This window comes from Ictalurus furcatus, chromosome 16 (assembly GCF_023375685.1).
Source record: "Ictalurus furcatus strain D&B chromosome 16, Billie_1.0, whole genome shotgun sequence".
NCBI lineage: Eukaryota > Metazoa > Chordata > Actinopteri > Siluriformes > Ictaluridae > Ictalurus > Ictalurus furcatus.
This window is the reverse complement of record NC_071270.1, coordinates 5,164,965-5,181,758: the sequence shown is the minus strand read 5'-3', so window position 1 is coordinate 5,181,758 and position 16,794 is coordinate 5,164,965. Positions and strand designations below refer to the sequence as shown.

General features: G+C 43.7%; 1 protein-coding gene across 2 annotated transcripts; it reads left to right on the top strand.

The window, feature by feature from the left end:
* The first annotated feature begins 867 nt into the window (after nt 1–867).
* On the top strand, nt 868–15,581 carry prdm15 (PR domain containing 15). Of its 2 annotated transcripts, none has more exons than XM_053644668.1 (25): nt 868–1,427; nt 3,048–3,083; nt 3,643–3,736; nt 3,866–4,019; nt 4,357–4,509; nt 4,716–4,818; nt 5,731–5,811; nt 5,902–6,147; nt 6,827–6,941; nt 7,067–7,185; nt 7,345–7,439; nt 7,602–7,689; nt 9,981–10,148; nt 10,379–10,473; nt 10,824–10,955; nt 11,241–11,384; nt 11,579–11,742; nt 12,052–12,131; nt 12,240–12,359; nt 12,943–13,074; nt 13,223–13,306; nt 13,465–13,640; nt 13,727–13,807; nt 13,912–14,106; nt 14,501–15,581. In XM_053644668.1, exons 2-25 carry the CDS (start codon nt 3,053–3,055, stop codon nt 15,053–15,055), a joined length of 3,405 nt encoding a protein of 1,134 aa, XP_053500643.1. In that variant the 5' UTR covers nt 868–1,427; nt 3,048–3,052; the 3' UTR covers nt 15,056–15,581. The 2 variants fall into 2 exon arrangements, with proteins under 2 accessions (XP_053500643.1, XP_053500644.1); XM_053644669.1 differs by having other exon boundaries at nt 3,045–3,083.
* The last annotated feature ends 1,213 nt before the right edge of the window (nt 15,582–16,794 follow it).

Below are 16,794 nucleotides of genomic sequence, written 5' to 3'. Positions count from 1 at the left end.
CGATAGTGGATTTTAGAGTGCGATGATGAAGTCAGGCGATACTTACCTGCCGATAACGAATTAATCAACCGATAGTTTTTAAAATGGATACTGAATGAAAACATAACACTCAATGTAAAATACTGCTGAAATTTATCACAAAAATAAACAGTTCTGACTCTACCGTGAAAATGTATTGTACTTTTTAAATGAGATAAATATGTAAATATTCATATATATATATAGACTATTAATAAATATTAAAGTAAATAAAAGATATTCAGCCAAACTGAACCAAAAAATAACGCTCCAAATAACAAATAAAAAGAGATGTCGAAAATGAATCAAAAAACACTTCAAATAGCAAGACAAAAATTTGTCAGCTGTAGTTTTTATTTCGCCTCTAGAGGTCGCTCTCCTACTGTATAATGCCAGTCGTTTATCCTATGCCCATATCTTATCCAGAGCTTTGGAGTTTCAATCAAAAACACGCTAGTTCGCGTGCTCAGGGAGCTCGGAGCCGACACACCCATAAATTAAGAGAAATAAAACTAATGAATTCGTTATGATGAAAGAAACGGCGGAGTATAAACGAAGGACGGGCCGCTCTGTCTCTCTGTCTGTCTGTGCAGAGCCGCAAGCCGTAAACAAACACCTCGGCTGACGGAGGATAATAATATTATTATTAATATTATATATCATTAAACACTTTATCGGCATAGAAGTGAGTCAGAATAACTTCCACGTCTGATTTTCAGTCTTTACCCTGATCGCTCATTTCGTCCCAGCTCTCTGTGCACTTTACCTTTTATGGAATTGTGTGGGCGTCGTCATATGCAAATGAGCTGTGTCTGAACATACTTTATGCTTTACTGATGATCAACACACACACACACACACACAGGAAGAAAATCAGCGTTTCTGAAACGCTTCTTGTAAATCCAGCAGACAATTTTAGACATTTACTTTTTTTAAATATTGAGAAACGAGGCCCGAATAAATGGATAAATGATTGAGAATATCACATCTGATGATAAAAAGCAGGTGCACTGCATGTGAAAAATAAACGAACCATGCAGGGATGTGAAATAAAATGTAAACAGTAAAAGCAGAAATGTCACGTGAAAGAAAATGTCTTTATAAAAAAATTTTTTTAAAACACGTCGATTTTTGTGCTAAGTTCATGTGTGAATTTCGTGTGAGTTTGAATCACGTGTTTAAAAATGTGTTAGTGTGGTTTTAAGACGGTCATAAGAAAAAAGAGCTGTGTGTGTGTGTAGGAACAACACGTTTTTACAACAAAAAAAACACACGCATTTACACACACAGACTCTATTACCCAGAATGCCCCGTGCGCGGCTTTACTTCCGGTCCTGCGCGGTTTCTGGAGCGGATTGGAAACCCGGAGTCAGGATTTCAGTGTTAACGTGCAGACGTCTGAAAAACAGGTAAAAATCACCGCGCTTTCTAACACATAAACACTCAGAGCTTCACCTCGGACCTTCCCGGCGGCTCTGTGCGCTCAGATCGCGCGCTGTGACCGGGCCGTGCGCGCGCTTAGCGCCGTGTTTTGCCCTCTTTCTGATGCTCGTGCTCTGCGCTATCCGGTCCATCCGCCGCGCCGATTGTTCTCGGTTACAGTTTTCTCGCTCGCTCTCTCTCTCTCTCTTTTTTGCGTTTGCCGAACAGATCAGAGTTAAAACCCGGCTACGCTTTTACACACACACACACACACCGACCGGATCTTGTGTGTAACTCAGTCCCGCTCCCGGAATCTGCGCGGTGTTTAGAGCGTTTCTCTCTCTCTCTCTCTCTCTCTCTCTCACACACACACACACACTCTTTGTTCAGGTTCAGGATGGACTGTTAATGATCAGTGCAGTCTGGTGTGTTCATGCAAGAAGAGCTCATCTCACACACGCACTCACACACACACGCACACACACGGAGGGCTGTGACGTTATGAAGTGCAGGGCTGGATCATGTACTGTGTTCCTGTTCTAAGTGTTAAAGGGGAAATCCGGACCAAAATAAAATCCTCATACTGTCACACATTAACCCTAGAGACGTGTTGAGAGTGTGCAGTTTGTTTATTTAGTGTTTATTGTTTGTGTTTACACTACACTGGAGCTAACACAACACGCGTCTACGTCAGAGAACCCTTTAGCGTAGATCTTGTCTGGATCTTCACACACACACACACACACACACACACACTGTTTACTGTTTACTCCGTGTGCTGGTGTGTTCTCCTTTTTTCGTGTGTGTGAAAACGCCCGGCCTGAGACCGCCTCAGCGAGGCAATCTCCTGGTACGGTTCTGCTGGAGCTGGCTCTAGAGCGGTTCTCTTGCAGCGAGAAAGAGATTAGATCCTGAGTCGGATACAGGAAGTGACCCGGACACGCCACATGTTTTGGGTTGCGCTCGATGTTTTTCTATAAACTGAGCCGAAGGACAGAGCTGTAGTGCTGCGGAGACGGGATGTGCGTTCTGGAGATTTGGACCGAATTAAACGTTTCTGTAATGATCCGGTAATATACAGAGTGCGCTTCCGTGTTCTCCACCTGAGCTTTTTATCATTTCTGCACACGCCCGGCAAAAGCAAACAGTTCTGCTCTGATTGGGACTCGGGAGGCGTGTGAAGGTGTGTCAGGGTGAGCGCTGTACACGTTCTCTTCTCCTGTAGTTGTAGAAATTGTCGTGAAGTTGTAACAGTGCCACCTGCAGGACCGGAGCACTCGCACGCACACCGACATCACACACACTTTTAACGTCACTTACAAATCAGTTAGTATGGATCACGTACTTGCGATCTAGGTTGTGAATGCTTTTAAGTGATTATAATATTTAATTTAAGACCCGTCTCACTGCGCTGTTATGCTGTACCCGTGAAGGATGTGTTGTTCCACTCGCCTGCCTGATGAGGGCGCAGTACGGCCCGAGATTGCGTAATTACTACACACACAACACGCCTATAAAGCAGAATTTCTGCATCAGTCAGTGATAATACACACATGTTTATTTTCCTAACTGTGTTTTGCGCTTTGTGTTTGTGGATCTCGGAGCAGTGGGAATGGCTGAGCAGACACCAGACGACTACATCTGTGAGTACAGACGTACATTAATACGTTACTACGTTATTATTATTAACAAAATATTTAATTCTGTCGTTTTCAGCTTATCTCAGAGTCGGTTTTTGTTGCGTTTCCATATATGGGCACATGGGCGTGGTTTAGAGTCCATACATGGACATCCTAGAACAGGAAGAATGATGTCACTGGTGTTTATATTCTACATGTACACGTGTGCGTTTTCACCATTTTTAAGTGCAGGATCACGAATCTACTTTTGATCGTGAAACGTTTGTAAGTCGTATGTTCGAGTTTATATTGTGTGAGGGAGTTTGGCTCACAGACCGTCAGTGTGCAGCGTCCTTGCACGTTCTCAAATCTGAAATGTGTGAGAAGTGACATTTTATAGATTAAACCCTGTAGTAAGTGTTAAATGATGTGTTCAGGGTGCTAATACTTTTATTAAGAAGTGTCCAGGTTAATTCTACACCACAAATTTATATATTATATTATATTTTATAGTGCTGCACATGACACAGGCTTCATGGTTAAATACAGGAGTTTTACAGTGTGTGTGTGTGTGTGTGTGCAGGGTGTGAGGACTGTGCTCAGTATCATAACTCTGAGTGTCCTGAACTGGGCCCCGTCGTCACTGTTAGAGACTCGTTTGTGTTGAGTCGAGCTCGGTGAGTGAGAATGTGTATAATAATAATAATAATAATAATAATAATAATAATAATAATAATGCATCTTTAACCAGGTTTAGATTGCTGTATGTGTATGTATGTAGCCTGTACATATCCGTGTGTGTGCAGGTCATCTCTGCCGGACAGTCTGGAGATCAGGGCGGCTGAAGGAGGGACAGAGGGGGTGTTTGTCCTCCGGCGGCTCGTCAAGAGGACACGCTTCGGCCCGTTCGAGGCCAAACGCGCCACACGGCTGAACACACACACACCGTTTCCTTTAAAGGTCAGATTCAGAAAAACACACACAGTAACTTAGTTAATTGATTTATTTAATCAGTCAGGTGATGTACATTACAAACTCAATTCTGTATCACACATACACACGTTTCAGCGTCCTCTAAGATTCCTTACTATAGACGTGTATCTCTCTCTCTCTCTCTCTCTCTCTCTCTCTTACTTTCTCAGTCCCATAATCCTGTTCACCGGCGACGAGTGACATGTAAAATGTGAAATAAAAATATTTGAAATATTACAGACAGGAACATCGCTATAGCAGCGTAATGATAATAAACAGGTTAGAGACAGGAAGTTAAATATACAGCTTTGTGTGTGTGAGAAAGATCTTTCAGACAGACGGCTCTGTGGTGTGTTTGGACACGTCTAACGAGGATGACTGTAACTGGATGATGCTGGTCAGACCTGCGACAGATCACACACACCAAAATCTCACAGCGTACCAACAAGATGACGAGCTGTACTTCAATACCTCGCAGGTAGGTACACACACACACACACACACACACACACACACACACACACACACACACACACACTAGAGCTAAACTCTTACAGTTACAGTGAAGGTGTTCAGGTCAAGTCAGACTGCCACAAAACCACAACACACGTCTGTGACACATACAGTCTGTACACACACACACACACACACACACACACTTATATATTCATGTATATTGTACAGGATGTGTTGCCGGGGGCGGAGCTGAGGGTGTGGTATGGAGCTTTCTATGCTAAAAAGATGGAGAAACCCGTACTGAAGCCTCCTGTTGCACCTCCACCCACAGGTACACACACACACACACACACACACGTACAGTTGGACAGCCAGACAGACAGATTTATAGACAGACAGACAAACATATGGATAGACAGTTGGATGAACAGACAGACAGATGGATAGCCAGATGAACAGACAGACAGATGAATAGACAGACAAAAAGACGGATAGACAGATGAATGGATAGACAAACAGATGGATAGACAGATGAACAGACAAACAGATGGATAGACAGATGAACAGACAGATGGATAGACAGTTGAACAGACAAACAGATGGACAGACAGATGAACAGACAAACAGATGGATAGACAGATGAACAGACAGATGGCTAGACAGACAGATGGCTAGACAGACAGACGGATAGACAGACGAACAGACAAACAGATGTACAAATGGACAGACAGATGAACAGACAAACAGATGGATAGACAGATGAACAGACAGATGGCTAGACAGACAGATGGATAGACAGATGAACAGACAAACAGATGTACAGATGGATAGACAGAGGAACAGACAGACAAACAGATGGATAGACAGAGGAACAGACAGACAGATGGATAGACAATTGAACAGACAGACAAACAGATGGACAGACAGATGAACAGACAGACAAACAGATGGATAGACAGATGAACAGACACACAGATGAATAGACAGATGAACAGACAGACAAACAGATGGATAGACAGACAAACAGATTTATAGACAGATGAACAGACAGACAGATGGATAGACAATTGAACAGACAGACAAACAGATGGATAGACAGTTGAACAGACAGACAGATGGATAGACAGATGGATAGACAGATGGATAGACAGTGTGTCTGTGTGATTTGGAACACTGCAGTATAAAGTAGTTTAATGGTTGTGTTATTCCGGTTGTTGTGGTTGTTGTTGTTGTTGTTGTGTAGGGCTGTTGTGTGGAAAGCTGGCGGCCGTTGAGGAGAGAGCAGCAGTGACAGCGCCCCCTGTGCTCAGAGACAGTAGTACAGGTGAGTGTTGAACACTGTAGGTGATGATGTGAGTGTTTATTACTGCACACCTGCGCAGTGTTCATCTGACTTGATTATTCTCTGTTCCAGATCAGCTGACCCGCTCACCCTCTGCTGTCTCACCCTCTGCTGTCTCACCTGCCGCTGTCTCACCTGCTGCTGTCTCACCTGCCACTGTCTCACCTGCCACTGTCTCACCTGCTGCTGTCTCACCTATCCAGCAGGTAGCGGTGGTTGTTTCTCCGGAGGCTAACGCTACACTCGCAGCACCCGAACCTAAAAAACGAGTGAACAGACAACGCAAAGCGAAAGGAGAGACACCAAAACCCAGTAAAGGTGATCTCACACACACACACACACACTCACACACCACAAGTACCAGCTCACACATCATCAATTTGGCCGCTGACACCACTGTGGTGGGTCTCATCAGCAAGAACTACGAGTCATTGTGCAGAGAGGAGGTGCAGCAGCTACTGGACCGACCGGTGCAGAGCCAACCACCCGTCTCCAGACATGGAAAAAACCAAAGACATGGTTGTTGACTTCAGGAGAGCATGGAGCAACTGCTCTCCTCTGAACATCAACAGCTCCTACATGGAGATTGTCAAGAGCACCAAATTCCTTGGTGTTCGCCTGACAGAGAACCTCACCTTGTCCCTCAACACCAAGAAAGCCCAGCAGCACCTCTACTTTCTGAGAAGGCTTAGAAAAGCCCATCTCCCACCCCTCATCCTCAGCACATCCTACAGAGGAACCACTGAGAGCATCCTGAGACCCTGCAGAGGATAGTGAGGGCAACTGAGAAGATCATCAGGGTCTCTCTTCTGCTGGATACGGCTGCAATGACGACAAAAACACATGGACTTGAACCTTGAAGCTCACTTACTTCTGTTTAGGTTCCGTTTGTAAAATTAGACAAACCCCGTTTGTAAAAGAGAGACAAACCCTGAGCGTACACACACCTTAATGTGTGTGTGTGTGTGTGTGTGTGTGTGTGTGTGTGTGTGTGTAGACACCCCTGCTCCTGCTCCAGTTCCGACAATGAGGGATGTTCAGGATCTCGTGACGAACAGAGACGAGCTGTCAATCAAACCGAGCCGACACACACGCTGCCTCCTCAGTGGGAAGTGAGAACTCACACACTCTTCATCCTCTTACTCTGTGTGTGTGTGTGTGAGAGAGAGATAGAGAGAATGAACTGTGAAATGAACTCTCTGTATGTGTGTGTGGGTGTGTGTGTGTGTGTCTGCAGGTCAGTGGTGAGGAAGCGTGTGCTGAAGAGTGGAGATCATAAGCGAGTGTATCAGTGTATCCTGTGTAACAAAGTGTTTCAGAACAGCAGCAACCTGAACCGGCATGTCCGCTCTCACGGTACACACACACACATATATATGTATATAAAATTGCACTAAAACATGTGTGTGTGTGTGTGTGTGTCAGTGTCTCTGAAATGAAATTACACACTTAATTCATGTACTTATACACACACACACACACACACACACACACTCACTCTCTCCTCTGTTTCAGGTGATAAACTGTTTAAGTGTGACGAGTGTGACAAGATGTTCAGCCGTAAGGAGAGTCTGAAACAGCACATCTCCTACAAACACAGCAAGAACGAGGTAACACACCGTGTGTGTGTGTGTGTGTGTGTGTGTGTGTGTGTGAAAACAGATGATTTTGTGAATAATTTGTCCAATTTATTTCTCTGAAGCTTGTTTTGTGATTTTTGTACAGATGATGACTGTGTGTGTGTGTGTGTGTGTGTGTGTGTGTGTTTGTAGTCCGATGTGGAGTACAGGTACAAGTGTAAGACGTGTGAGAAATCGTTTCGGGTAGAAAATGCCCTGAAATTTCACAACTGCAGGACAGGTACGGCTCTGAGTGTGTGTGTGTGTGTGTGTGTGTGTGTGTGTGTGTGTTATTGTATACATTATATACAATGTATATTCTACAGGTGTGTGTGTGTGTGTTATATTATATACGTAATATGCGATGTATATTCTACAGGTGTGTGTGTGTGTAATTATCATGTTATTACACACAGCATAATCAGTTTATTGGTATTCGAGATACTTTTAGCCGTTGTTCCTCTCTGTAGGTGTGTAAAGGGCGAGATGGTGTATAGGAGTGTAAAGGTTGAGATGGTGTATAGGAGTGTAAAGGGTGAGATGGTGTATAGGAGTGTAAAGGTTGAGATGGTGTATAGGAGTGTAAAGGTTGAGATGGTGTATAGGAGTGTAAAGGTTGAGATGGTGTATAGGGGTGTAAAGGGCGAGATGGTGTATAGGAGTGTAAATGTTGAGATGGTGTATAGGAGTGTAAAGGGCGAGATGGTGTATAGGAGTGTAAAGGTTGAGATGGTGTATAGGAGTGTAAAGGGTGAGATGGTGTATAGGAGTGTAAAGGGCGAGATGGTGTATAGGAGTGTAAAGGGTGAGATGGTGTATAGGAGTGTAAAGGGCGAGATGGTGTATAGGAGTGTAAAGGGTGAGATGGTGTATAGGAGTGTAAAGGTTGAGATGGTGTATAGGAGTGTAAAGGGCGAGATGGTGTATAGGAGTGTAAAGGGTGAGATGGTGTATAGGAGTGTAAAGGGCGAGATGGTGTATAGGAGTGTAAAGGGTGAGATGGTGTATAGGAGTGTAAAGGTTGAGATGGTGTATAGGAGTGTAAAGGGCGAGATGGTGTATAGGAGTGTAAAGGTTGAGATGGTGTATAGGAGTGTAAAGGTTGAGATGGTGTATAGGAGTGTAAAGGTTGAGATGGTGTATAGGAGTGTAAAGGTTGAGATGGTGTATAGGGGTGTAAAGGGCGAGATGGTGTATAGGAGTGTAAAGGTTGAGATGGTGTATAGGAGTGTAAAGGTTGAGATGGTGTATAGGGGTGTAAAGGGCGAGATGGTGTATAGGAGTGTAAAGGTTGAGATGGTGTATAGGAGTGTAAAGGTTGAGATGGTGTATAGGAGTGTAAAGGTTGAGATGGTGTATAGGAGTGTAAAGGTTGAGATGGTGTATAGGAGTGTAAAGGTTGAGATGGTGTATAGGGGTGTAAAGGGCGAGATGGTGTATAGGAGTGTAAATGTTGAGATGGTGTATAGGAGTGTAAATGTTGAGATGGTGTATAGGAGTGTAAAGGTTGAGATGGTGTATAGGAGTGTAAAGGGTGAGATGGTGTATAGGAGTGTAAAGGGCGAGATGGTGTATAGGAGTGTAAAGGGTGAGATGGTGTATAGGAGTGTAAAGGGCGAGATGGTGTATAGGAGTGTAAAGGGTGAGATGGTGTATAGGAGTGTAAAGGTTGAGATGGTGTATAGGAGTGTAAAGGGCGAGATGGTGTATAGGAGTGTAAAGGGTGAGATGGTGTATAGGAGTGTAAAGGGCGAGATGGTGTATAGGAGTGTAAAGGGTGAGATGGTGTATAGGAGTGTAAAGGTTGAGATGGTGTATAGGAGTGTAAAGGTTGAGATGGTGTATAGGAGTGTAAAGGTTGAGATGGTGTATAGGGGTGTAAAGGGCGAGATGGTGTATAGGAGTGTAAAGGGTGAGATGGTGTATAGGAGTGTAAAGGTTGAGATGGTGTATAGGAGTGTAAAGGTTGAGATGGTGTATAGGAGTGTAAATGTTGAGATGGTGTATAGGAGTGTAAAGGTTGAGATGGTGTATAGGAGTGTAAAGGTTGAGATGGTGTATAGGAGTGTAAAGGGTGAGATGGTGTATAGGAGTGTAAAGGTTGAGATGGTGTATAGGAGTGTAAAGGTTGAGATGGTGTATAGGAGTGTAAAGGGCGAGATGGTGTATAGGAGTGTAAAGGTTGAGATGGTGTATAGGAGTGTAAAGGTTGAGATGGTGTATAGGAGTGTAAAGGGCGAGATGGTGTATAGGAGTGTAAAGGTTGAGATGGTGTATAGGAGTGTAAAGGTTGAGATGGTGTATAGGGGTGTAAAGGTTGAGATGGTGTATAGGAGTGTAAAGGTTGAGATGGTGTATAGGAGTGTAAAGGGTGAGATGGTATATAGGGGTGTAAAGGGCGAGATGGTGTATAGGAGTGTAAAGGGCGAGATGATGTATAGGAGTGTAAAGGGTGAGATGGTGTATAGGAGTGTAAAGGGCGAGATGGTGTATAGGTGTGTAAAGGTGTGTGTGTGTCTCTTGTCCCTGCAGATGATAAGACGTTTCAGTGTGAACTCTGCTCCAGGTTTTTCTCCACCAACAGCAACTTATCCAAACACAAGAAGAAGCATGGGGAGAAGCTGTACGCCTGCGAGGTGTGTAACAAAATGTTTTACCGTAAAGACGTGATGCAGGACCACCAGAGACGCCACGTCATGGGTGAGAAAGCAGGAAATACACGCGCACACACACTCACAGACACACGCACACACAAACACACTCACACACCCACACTCTCTCTCACACACACACTCTCTCTCGCACACACACTCACACACACACACAGATGAAAAGAAAAAGCTCTTCAGGTGCTGTTTTCAAGTTATGTTGTATAATCTCCACTGGTGTGTGTGTGTGTGTGTGTGCGCGTGTGTGTGTTGTGCCATCAGGCTCGAAGAACATGAAGAGAGAAGAGATGGAATCAAACGGAGAAGAAGGAACGAAATACAGGAAAGAACCGTCAGCATGCCCCATCTGCGGCAAGGTGAGAATTCTACACAGAGAACTGACGGTCAGGAGTGCAGAAGTATTGGCACCCTGGGTAGTCATCATGGGTTATGATTAAACACTGTGGATAATTAGCCCTAATCTCACACACGAGAGAAACCTGACCTTTTACGTGAAGTTAACTTATTCTCAGGAGATGTTTCCGTATCAGTTCTCATTAAAGCGCTCAGCGTCGCCAGATGTGTATCACAAAATCAGCTCGGTCAAGAAAGTGGAGTGTAAAGTGCTGTGTGTGTGTGTAGGGAGCCGCGTGTGTCGTGACGTGTTGACGTGGAGCATGTGACGTGGTGGTGTATGTGTGTTACCCGGACGTTGTTTGTGTACCAGGTATTTTCCTGTCGCAGCAACATGAACAAACACCTGCTGACTCACGGAGACAAAAAGTACACGTGTGAGATCTGCGGACGCAAGTTCTTCCGCGTGGACGTCCTCAGAGACCACATACACGTCCACTTCAAGGTGAGGAGGATCACACCAACTACAGCTGTGTATGTGCGTGTGTATGTGCGTGTGTGTGCATTGAGTCCTAATATTCACACCTATAACATTAATATTAAAATGTTAAAATACTGATGTTGTTATTATTATTATACACACGATACAGCCAAAAGTATGTGCCCCCCCCCCCCCCGACCATCACAGCTATAAGTGCATGTTGAACATCTCATTCCAGAATACATATTTAATTTGGGTTGTATGTGAACACACCATCTCTCTCACTCTCTCTCTCTCTCTCTCTCTCAGGATATTGCGTTAATGGATGAACAGGAGCGAGAGAACTTCATTAAAAAGATCGGAATATCGATGGATGACAGTGAAGAAAACTCAGACGATGAGGATGAGAAAGACGATCCGGAACATCACAAATATAGCTGTAAAAAGTGCCAGGTTAATAACACACACACATACACACACATACACACACACACACACACACACACACATACAAAAGCCAGTTCTGCCCTACTACTGACAATACAATACATGTGGATGCAAACTGTAATCAGTTTGTTGGAATATTTCGATCCGTATCCGGTCTGTCTTGCTGAATTCGGTGGAATTCCGTCCACTCGGTTGCTCAGGTGACGTTCGCTAAAGGCCGTGATTACCTGAAACACATCATGGAGATGCACAAAGAACGCGGATACGGCTGTGTGATCTGTAACAGGCGCTTCGCCCTCAAAGCCACCTACAACGCTCACCTGGTTATTCACAGAGAACAGCTTCCTGACCCCGCTGTGCAAAGGTACACATACACACACATGCACACACACACTACATGCATGTGTACTCTAAATAATTCAAAATATACTCATGAAGTAGACACGCAGAGAGTGTCTCCTGTACATGTCCCTGTTGCTATAGAAACAATAACATGGTAGAACGAGCACATTAATATTAATATAAAGCTGTGATGTGCAGCTACGCTACTGTCAGAGCCGCTGTTCTAGAAAACTAATCGGCACCTGACGACCAATCACAATCCAGCATGGTGTAAAGCTCCAAAGAGCCACACAGTGATGTGCAGTGTTTTGATCATGTGACCCGGTTGCAGGTACATCCACCCGTGTGACATGTGCGGCCGCATCTTCAACAGCATTGGCAACCTGGAGAGGCACAAGATCATCCACACAGGTGTGTTAGTGCTGCTCACATCACTCACACACACACACACACACACACACCTTAATGTGTCCCAAACTGCATCCTGTTTTTAATGTGCGCGTGTGTGTGTGCGCACAGGTGTGAAGAGTCACAGTTGTGATCGTTGTGGAAAATCGTTTGCCAGGAAGGACATGCTGAAGGAGCACCTGAGAGTTCATGATAACATCCGTGATTTCCTGTGTGCCGAGTGTGGGAAAGGTAGAACACACACACACACACACACACACACACACGCATGCGCACACGCCCTGTCCAGACATGTGTGTGGTTTGGGGATAATGGTGATGTTGGTGTTTATGTGAGCTGTACAGTGAAAAGTGTTTAGGGGTCATGCTCATTATTTTATTCTGTCACTGGTCTTAGTGTGCTACACTGTAGGGAGTACGGATTAGGGAGTAAGAATTAGGGAGCAGAGAGTAGAGAGTATGGAAATGGGAATAGGAAGCAGGGAACAGGAATTAGTTAATAAGGAGCAGGGAATAGGAATTAGGGAATAAGGAGCAGGGAATAGGAATTAGGGAATAGGAATTAGGGAATGAGGAGCAGGGAATAGGAATTAGGGAATAAGGAGCAGGGAATAGGAATTAGGGAATGAGGAGCAGGGAATAGGGAGACATTTAGGACACAGTGCTTGTTCTTGAGATCAGGTCATGAAGTATGAAACGGTTAATGTTGGATAATAAACACCGTGTGCTGCTCATCTAGTGCATACACAATCCGCAGTAATGTGTGTCTGTGCGCGTGTGTGTGTGCACGCATGTGTATGTGTGTGTGAGAGCAGGTATGAAGACGAAACACGCCCTGCGGCACCACATGAAGCTCCACAAGGGCATTAAGGAGTACGAGTGTAAGGAGTGTAACCGCAAATTCGCACAGAAAGTCAACATGCTGAAACACTACAAGAGACACACAGGTACACCACACCCACAACACCCTCACTACCTCCACTCACCTCACACCTCTCAGATACCATGGCAGTAATCAGTAATCCACTGGTATCGGAGTCTCTTGAGTGAAGTGTGTGTGTGTGTGTGTGTATGTATGTATGTGTGTTGTTGCAGGTATAAAGGACTTCATGTGTGAGCTGTGTGGAAAAACGTTCAGCGAGAGAAACACGATGGAAACACACAAACTCATTCACACAGGTAACATCATATCACACCACGTTACATCACACACGTGACTGAGCTCAGTGTTTATTTCAGTAAATATGTTCAGAACATCACTGAGTGAGACAAGGTTAAAAATGTTAAACATGCTCTGTGTGTGTGTGTGTGTGTGTGTGTGTGTGTGTGTGTGTTAGTGGGGAAGACATGGTCGTGTGCAGTGTGTGATAAGAAGTATGTGACGGAGTACATGCTGCAGAAACATGTCCAGCTCACACACGAGAAGGTGGAGGCTCAGAGCTGTCACATGTGTGGCACTAAAGTATCGACACGAGCCTCCATGAACAGACACATACGCCGTAAACACCCTGAGGTACACACACGCACACACACACACACACACTTTACTGCGATCCTCAGGGGTGTGTTTGAGTTCCTGTTGTTTCCATGGTGATGCAGGTGGTGACGGTGAGAGTGGAGTATTTGGATGATCTTCCAGAAGCCGCAACGATTGACGCCTCATCCATCAGCATAGCACAGGTGTGTGTGTGTGTGTGTGTGTGTGTGTGTGTGTGTGTGTGTGTGTGTGTGTGTGTGCGTGTGAATTACATCACTAAACATGATTGTGTGTGTGTGTGTTTCAGCCCCCACTCTCTGCAGCAAAAGCCCACAGGAACTCGAGTCCCATGAAGAAGAAGCAGAAGCTGCAGGAGTCGATTCTCTCAGATTCAGTTGAATACGGAGAGCTAACCAGAAAAAACAGCGAGTTCACCACGGCAACAACGACCACGGCAACAACAGGAGACGAGACCAACTCAGCCGTGCAGAATTTACAGCAGGTAACACACACACATATATACTCGCACACCCGTACAGTTCATATCTGTTTATGAGAATCATTTATATACATGATTCATCATTATATATGAATCATTTTAATATGCGTTATTTAGAATTATTATTTTGTGTGTATTGCTTTATTTATACATGATATTTTCATATTTTGTTTTATTTATTTAAATAACTATGTAAATGCAAACAGTTTTAATATAAACAAATCTTTTATATGAATGGTTTTATAGATTATATGAATAATCTCATTGAACTTTTCTGTGAGCTTATAATAATGATTTTTGGTATTAATTTCAATATATTTATATATATTTAAAGCCTTTTTTTAGGTTTTATCTAACAGGCTGCTTCATCCTTTGACCTCTATTCCGCCCCTTACAGGTGGTGGTGTTAGCCGACCCTAGCGCCCCTCCCACCACCTCGGTGAGTTTGACCAACATCAGGGTGACGCCCATCAACACGGCTGCTCAGTTCACCAGCCTGCAGCCCGTCGCCGTGGAACGACCTCTGACCCTCGACAGCTCCATTCTCACCGTGACCTTTGACCCCGTCAATGGCTCCAGCGTGCAGGCGGACGGTGCGAACGCACAGTCCGTCGCTCACTTCATCAACCTCACTACCTTCGTCAATCCCATATCACACCCTCTGGAGGCCTGGAGGCCCATCACAAACACAGAGGCGAGTCACGTTACCACGGACACAAGTCATGTGACTGCTGGCACGAGTCAAGTGACACCGGATGGGAATCACGTGACAGCAACCATGACGGTGGGCGGAGCCCAGGCTGAGCCTCAGGACACCCAGAACTCCCAGGACCCCGAAGCTCAGCTTCCCCAGGAATCGCAGCATAATCTCGGGCAAAGCCATCAAATCCAGCCCCAAGCTTCAGGGCCTACACAGCCTCCAGCCACAGCGCCGCAAATGTTCAGCTACTGAGAGCGAAAACACCAGCAAACTCTTTTAAACTCTCGCTCATCTGAAGGCAGTGACATGAAAACACAGCCAGACACGTCGCTTTGACCATAAAATGTCATATTTCAGGTCGCCGAAGAAGAATCATGTTGAACGTTATGATGGAAAATGTAGCAATTATGTTCAGATGAATTCTGGATTAATTTACACTCTCAGTAATTATGTGTTGACCTGCACTTCCACCTAAAACCAAAGCTGGATGTGTTTTGTTTTTGTGTTTTTTTTCTGTTTTTTTTTTTTTTTAGAGAACAGATGCACGTGTTTAAACTGCAGCTGTGAGAGAAGCAGCGTCACAGGCACATCTGTGTTTCCATTAATTGGAAAAAGAGACAGAGAGGATGTTGAATTATTTCTCTGAAATTAAGGAAAAAATGGATAGAAATAAGGATTATCAGTTTCTTACTGGGCTAATCATTTTTAATGATTTTTTTTTCTAAAAGCAGGTCTGTTGCCAATAAACAGGAGCTCTGTAGCAGCTGTTGAGATGTGATTCAATGTCATCTATTATTTGCAGTGTAAGTGTTGCTGTAGAACCTGTCACGTTGTCCTACAACAGAAGAGATTTTTCCTATAACTGGAGAACAGTTCATAGAAAAAAAAATTGTGTTGTATCACAAAGTAAATCCTCCAATTCATCACAGTCTTTAAACAACAAAGCGGCTTTAAGAGATTTTTAATTATTTCTTTACAGTCGACTTTACAGTATGATAAGCCAGGAATATAAAATCAGAGTCCAAAGATCTGCACACCCACATCACCACATAACTTTTCTTTATTTCTATTTTCTTACAAATGTTATAAATATTTACATAATAGTATATACATATATACAGCGCCCTCCACTAATATTGGCACCCTTGGTAAATATGAGCAAAGAAGGCTGTGAAAAATTGTCTTTATTGTTTAACCTTTTGATCCTTTGTTCAAAGAAATTCACAAAAACACTGCTCTCATGGATATCATACAATCAGCAAACACAGCACAGGTTTATCAAAATAATCTTTGTTAAATATAGGTGTGCAACAATTATTGGCACCCTTTTAGTCAATATTTTATGCTACCTCCCTTTGCCAAGATAACACCTCTGAGTCTTCTTCTATAATACTTGATGAGGTTGGAGAATACAGGGCAAGAGATCTTAGACCGTTCCACCATACAGAATCTCTCCAGATCCTTCAAATTTCAAGGTCCACACTGGTGGAGTCTCCTCTTCAGTTCACCCCACAGATTTGGGGACTGGGATGGCCAGTATTGATATTTAATTCTAAGTTTTAACAGATTCATTAAATTACTCTATTTAATTTCATATATTAATTAATTAGTCAAGTGTAATAATGAATGATTTTGATGTTATTGTTTTTGACTGTACAATGGAAAAGGGTTTATATTTTTCCACTGTTAAAAATGTATTCATAAAAATACTTTGTAGGATGAATTTTAATGTATAAAGTAAACCGAAAGTTGTTTTTTTTTTTTGTAATAATGGTAATAACTACACCGAATGTGCGGAGTGTCCAAAGTCCATTCATTCATTCATCACACGAGCGATTTACTTCCGGCATTGCCGATGACGTAGTGTGTAACTCTGTATTCCATTGGGCGACTAGCTGCCACTATACCTTACTCTTTTCACTTCTTTTCACCACAACTGCGGTTATATTTTTATTTCTGAAAGAAAGAGTTGTTAATTGAAACGTATTTAA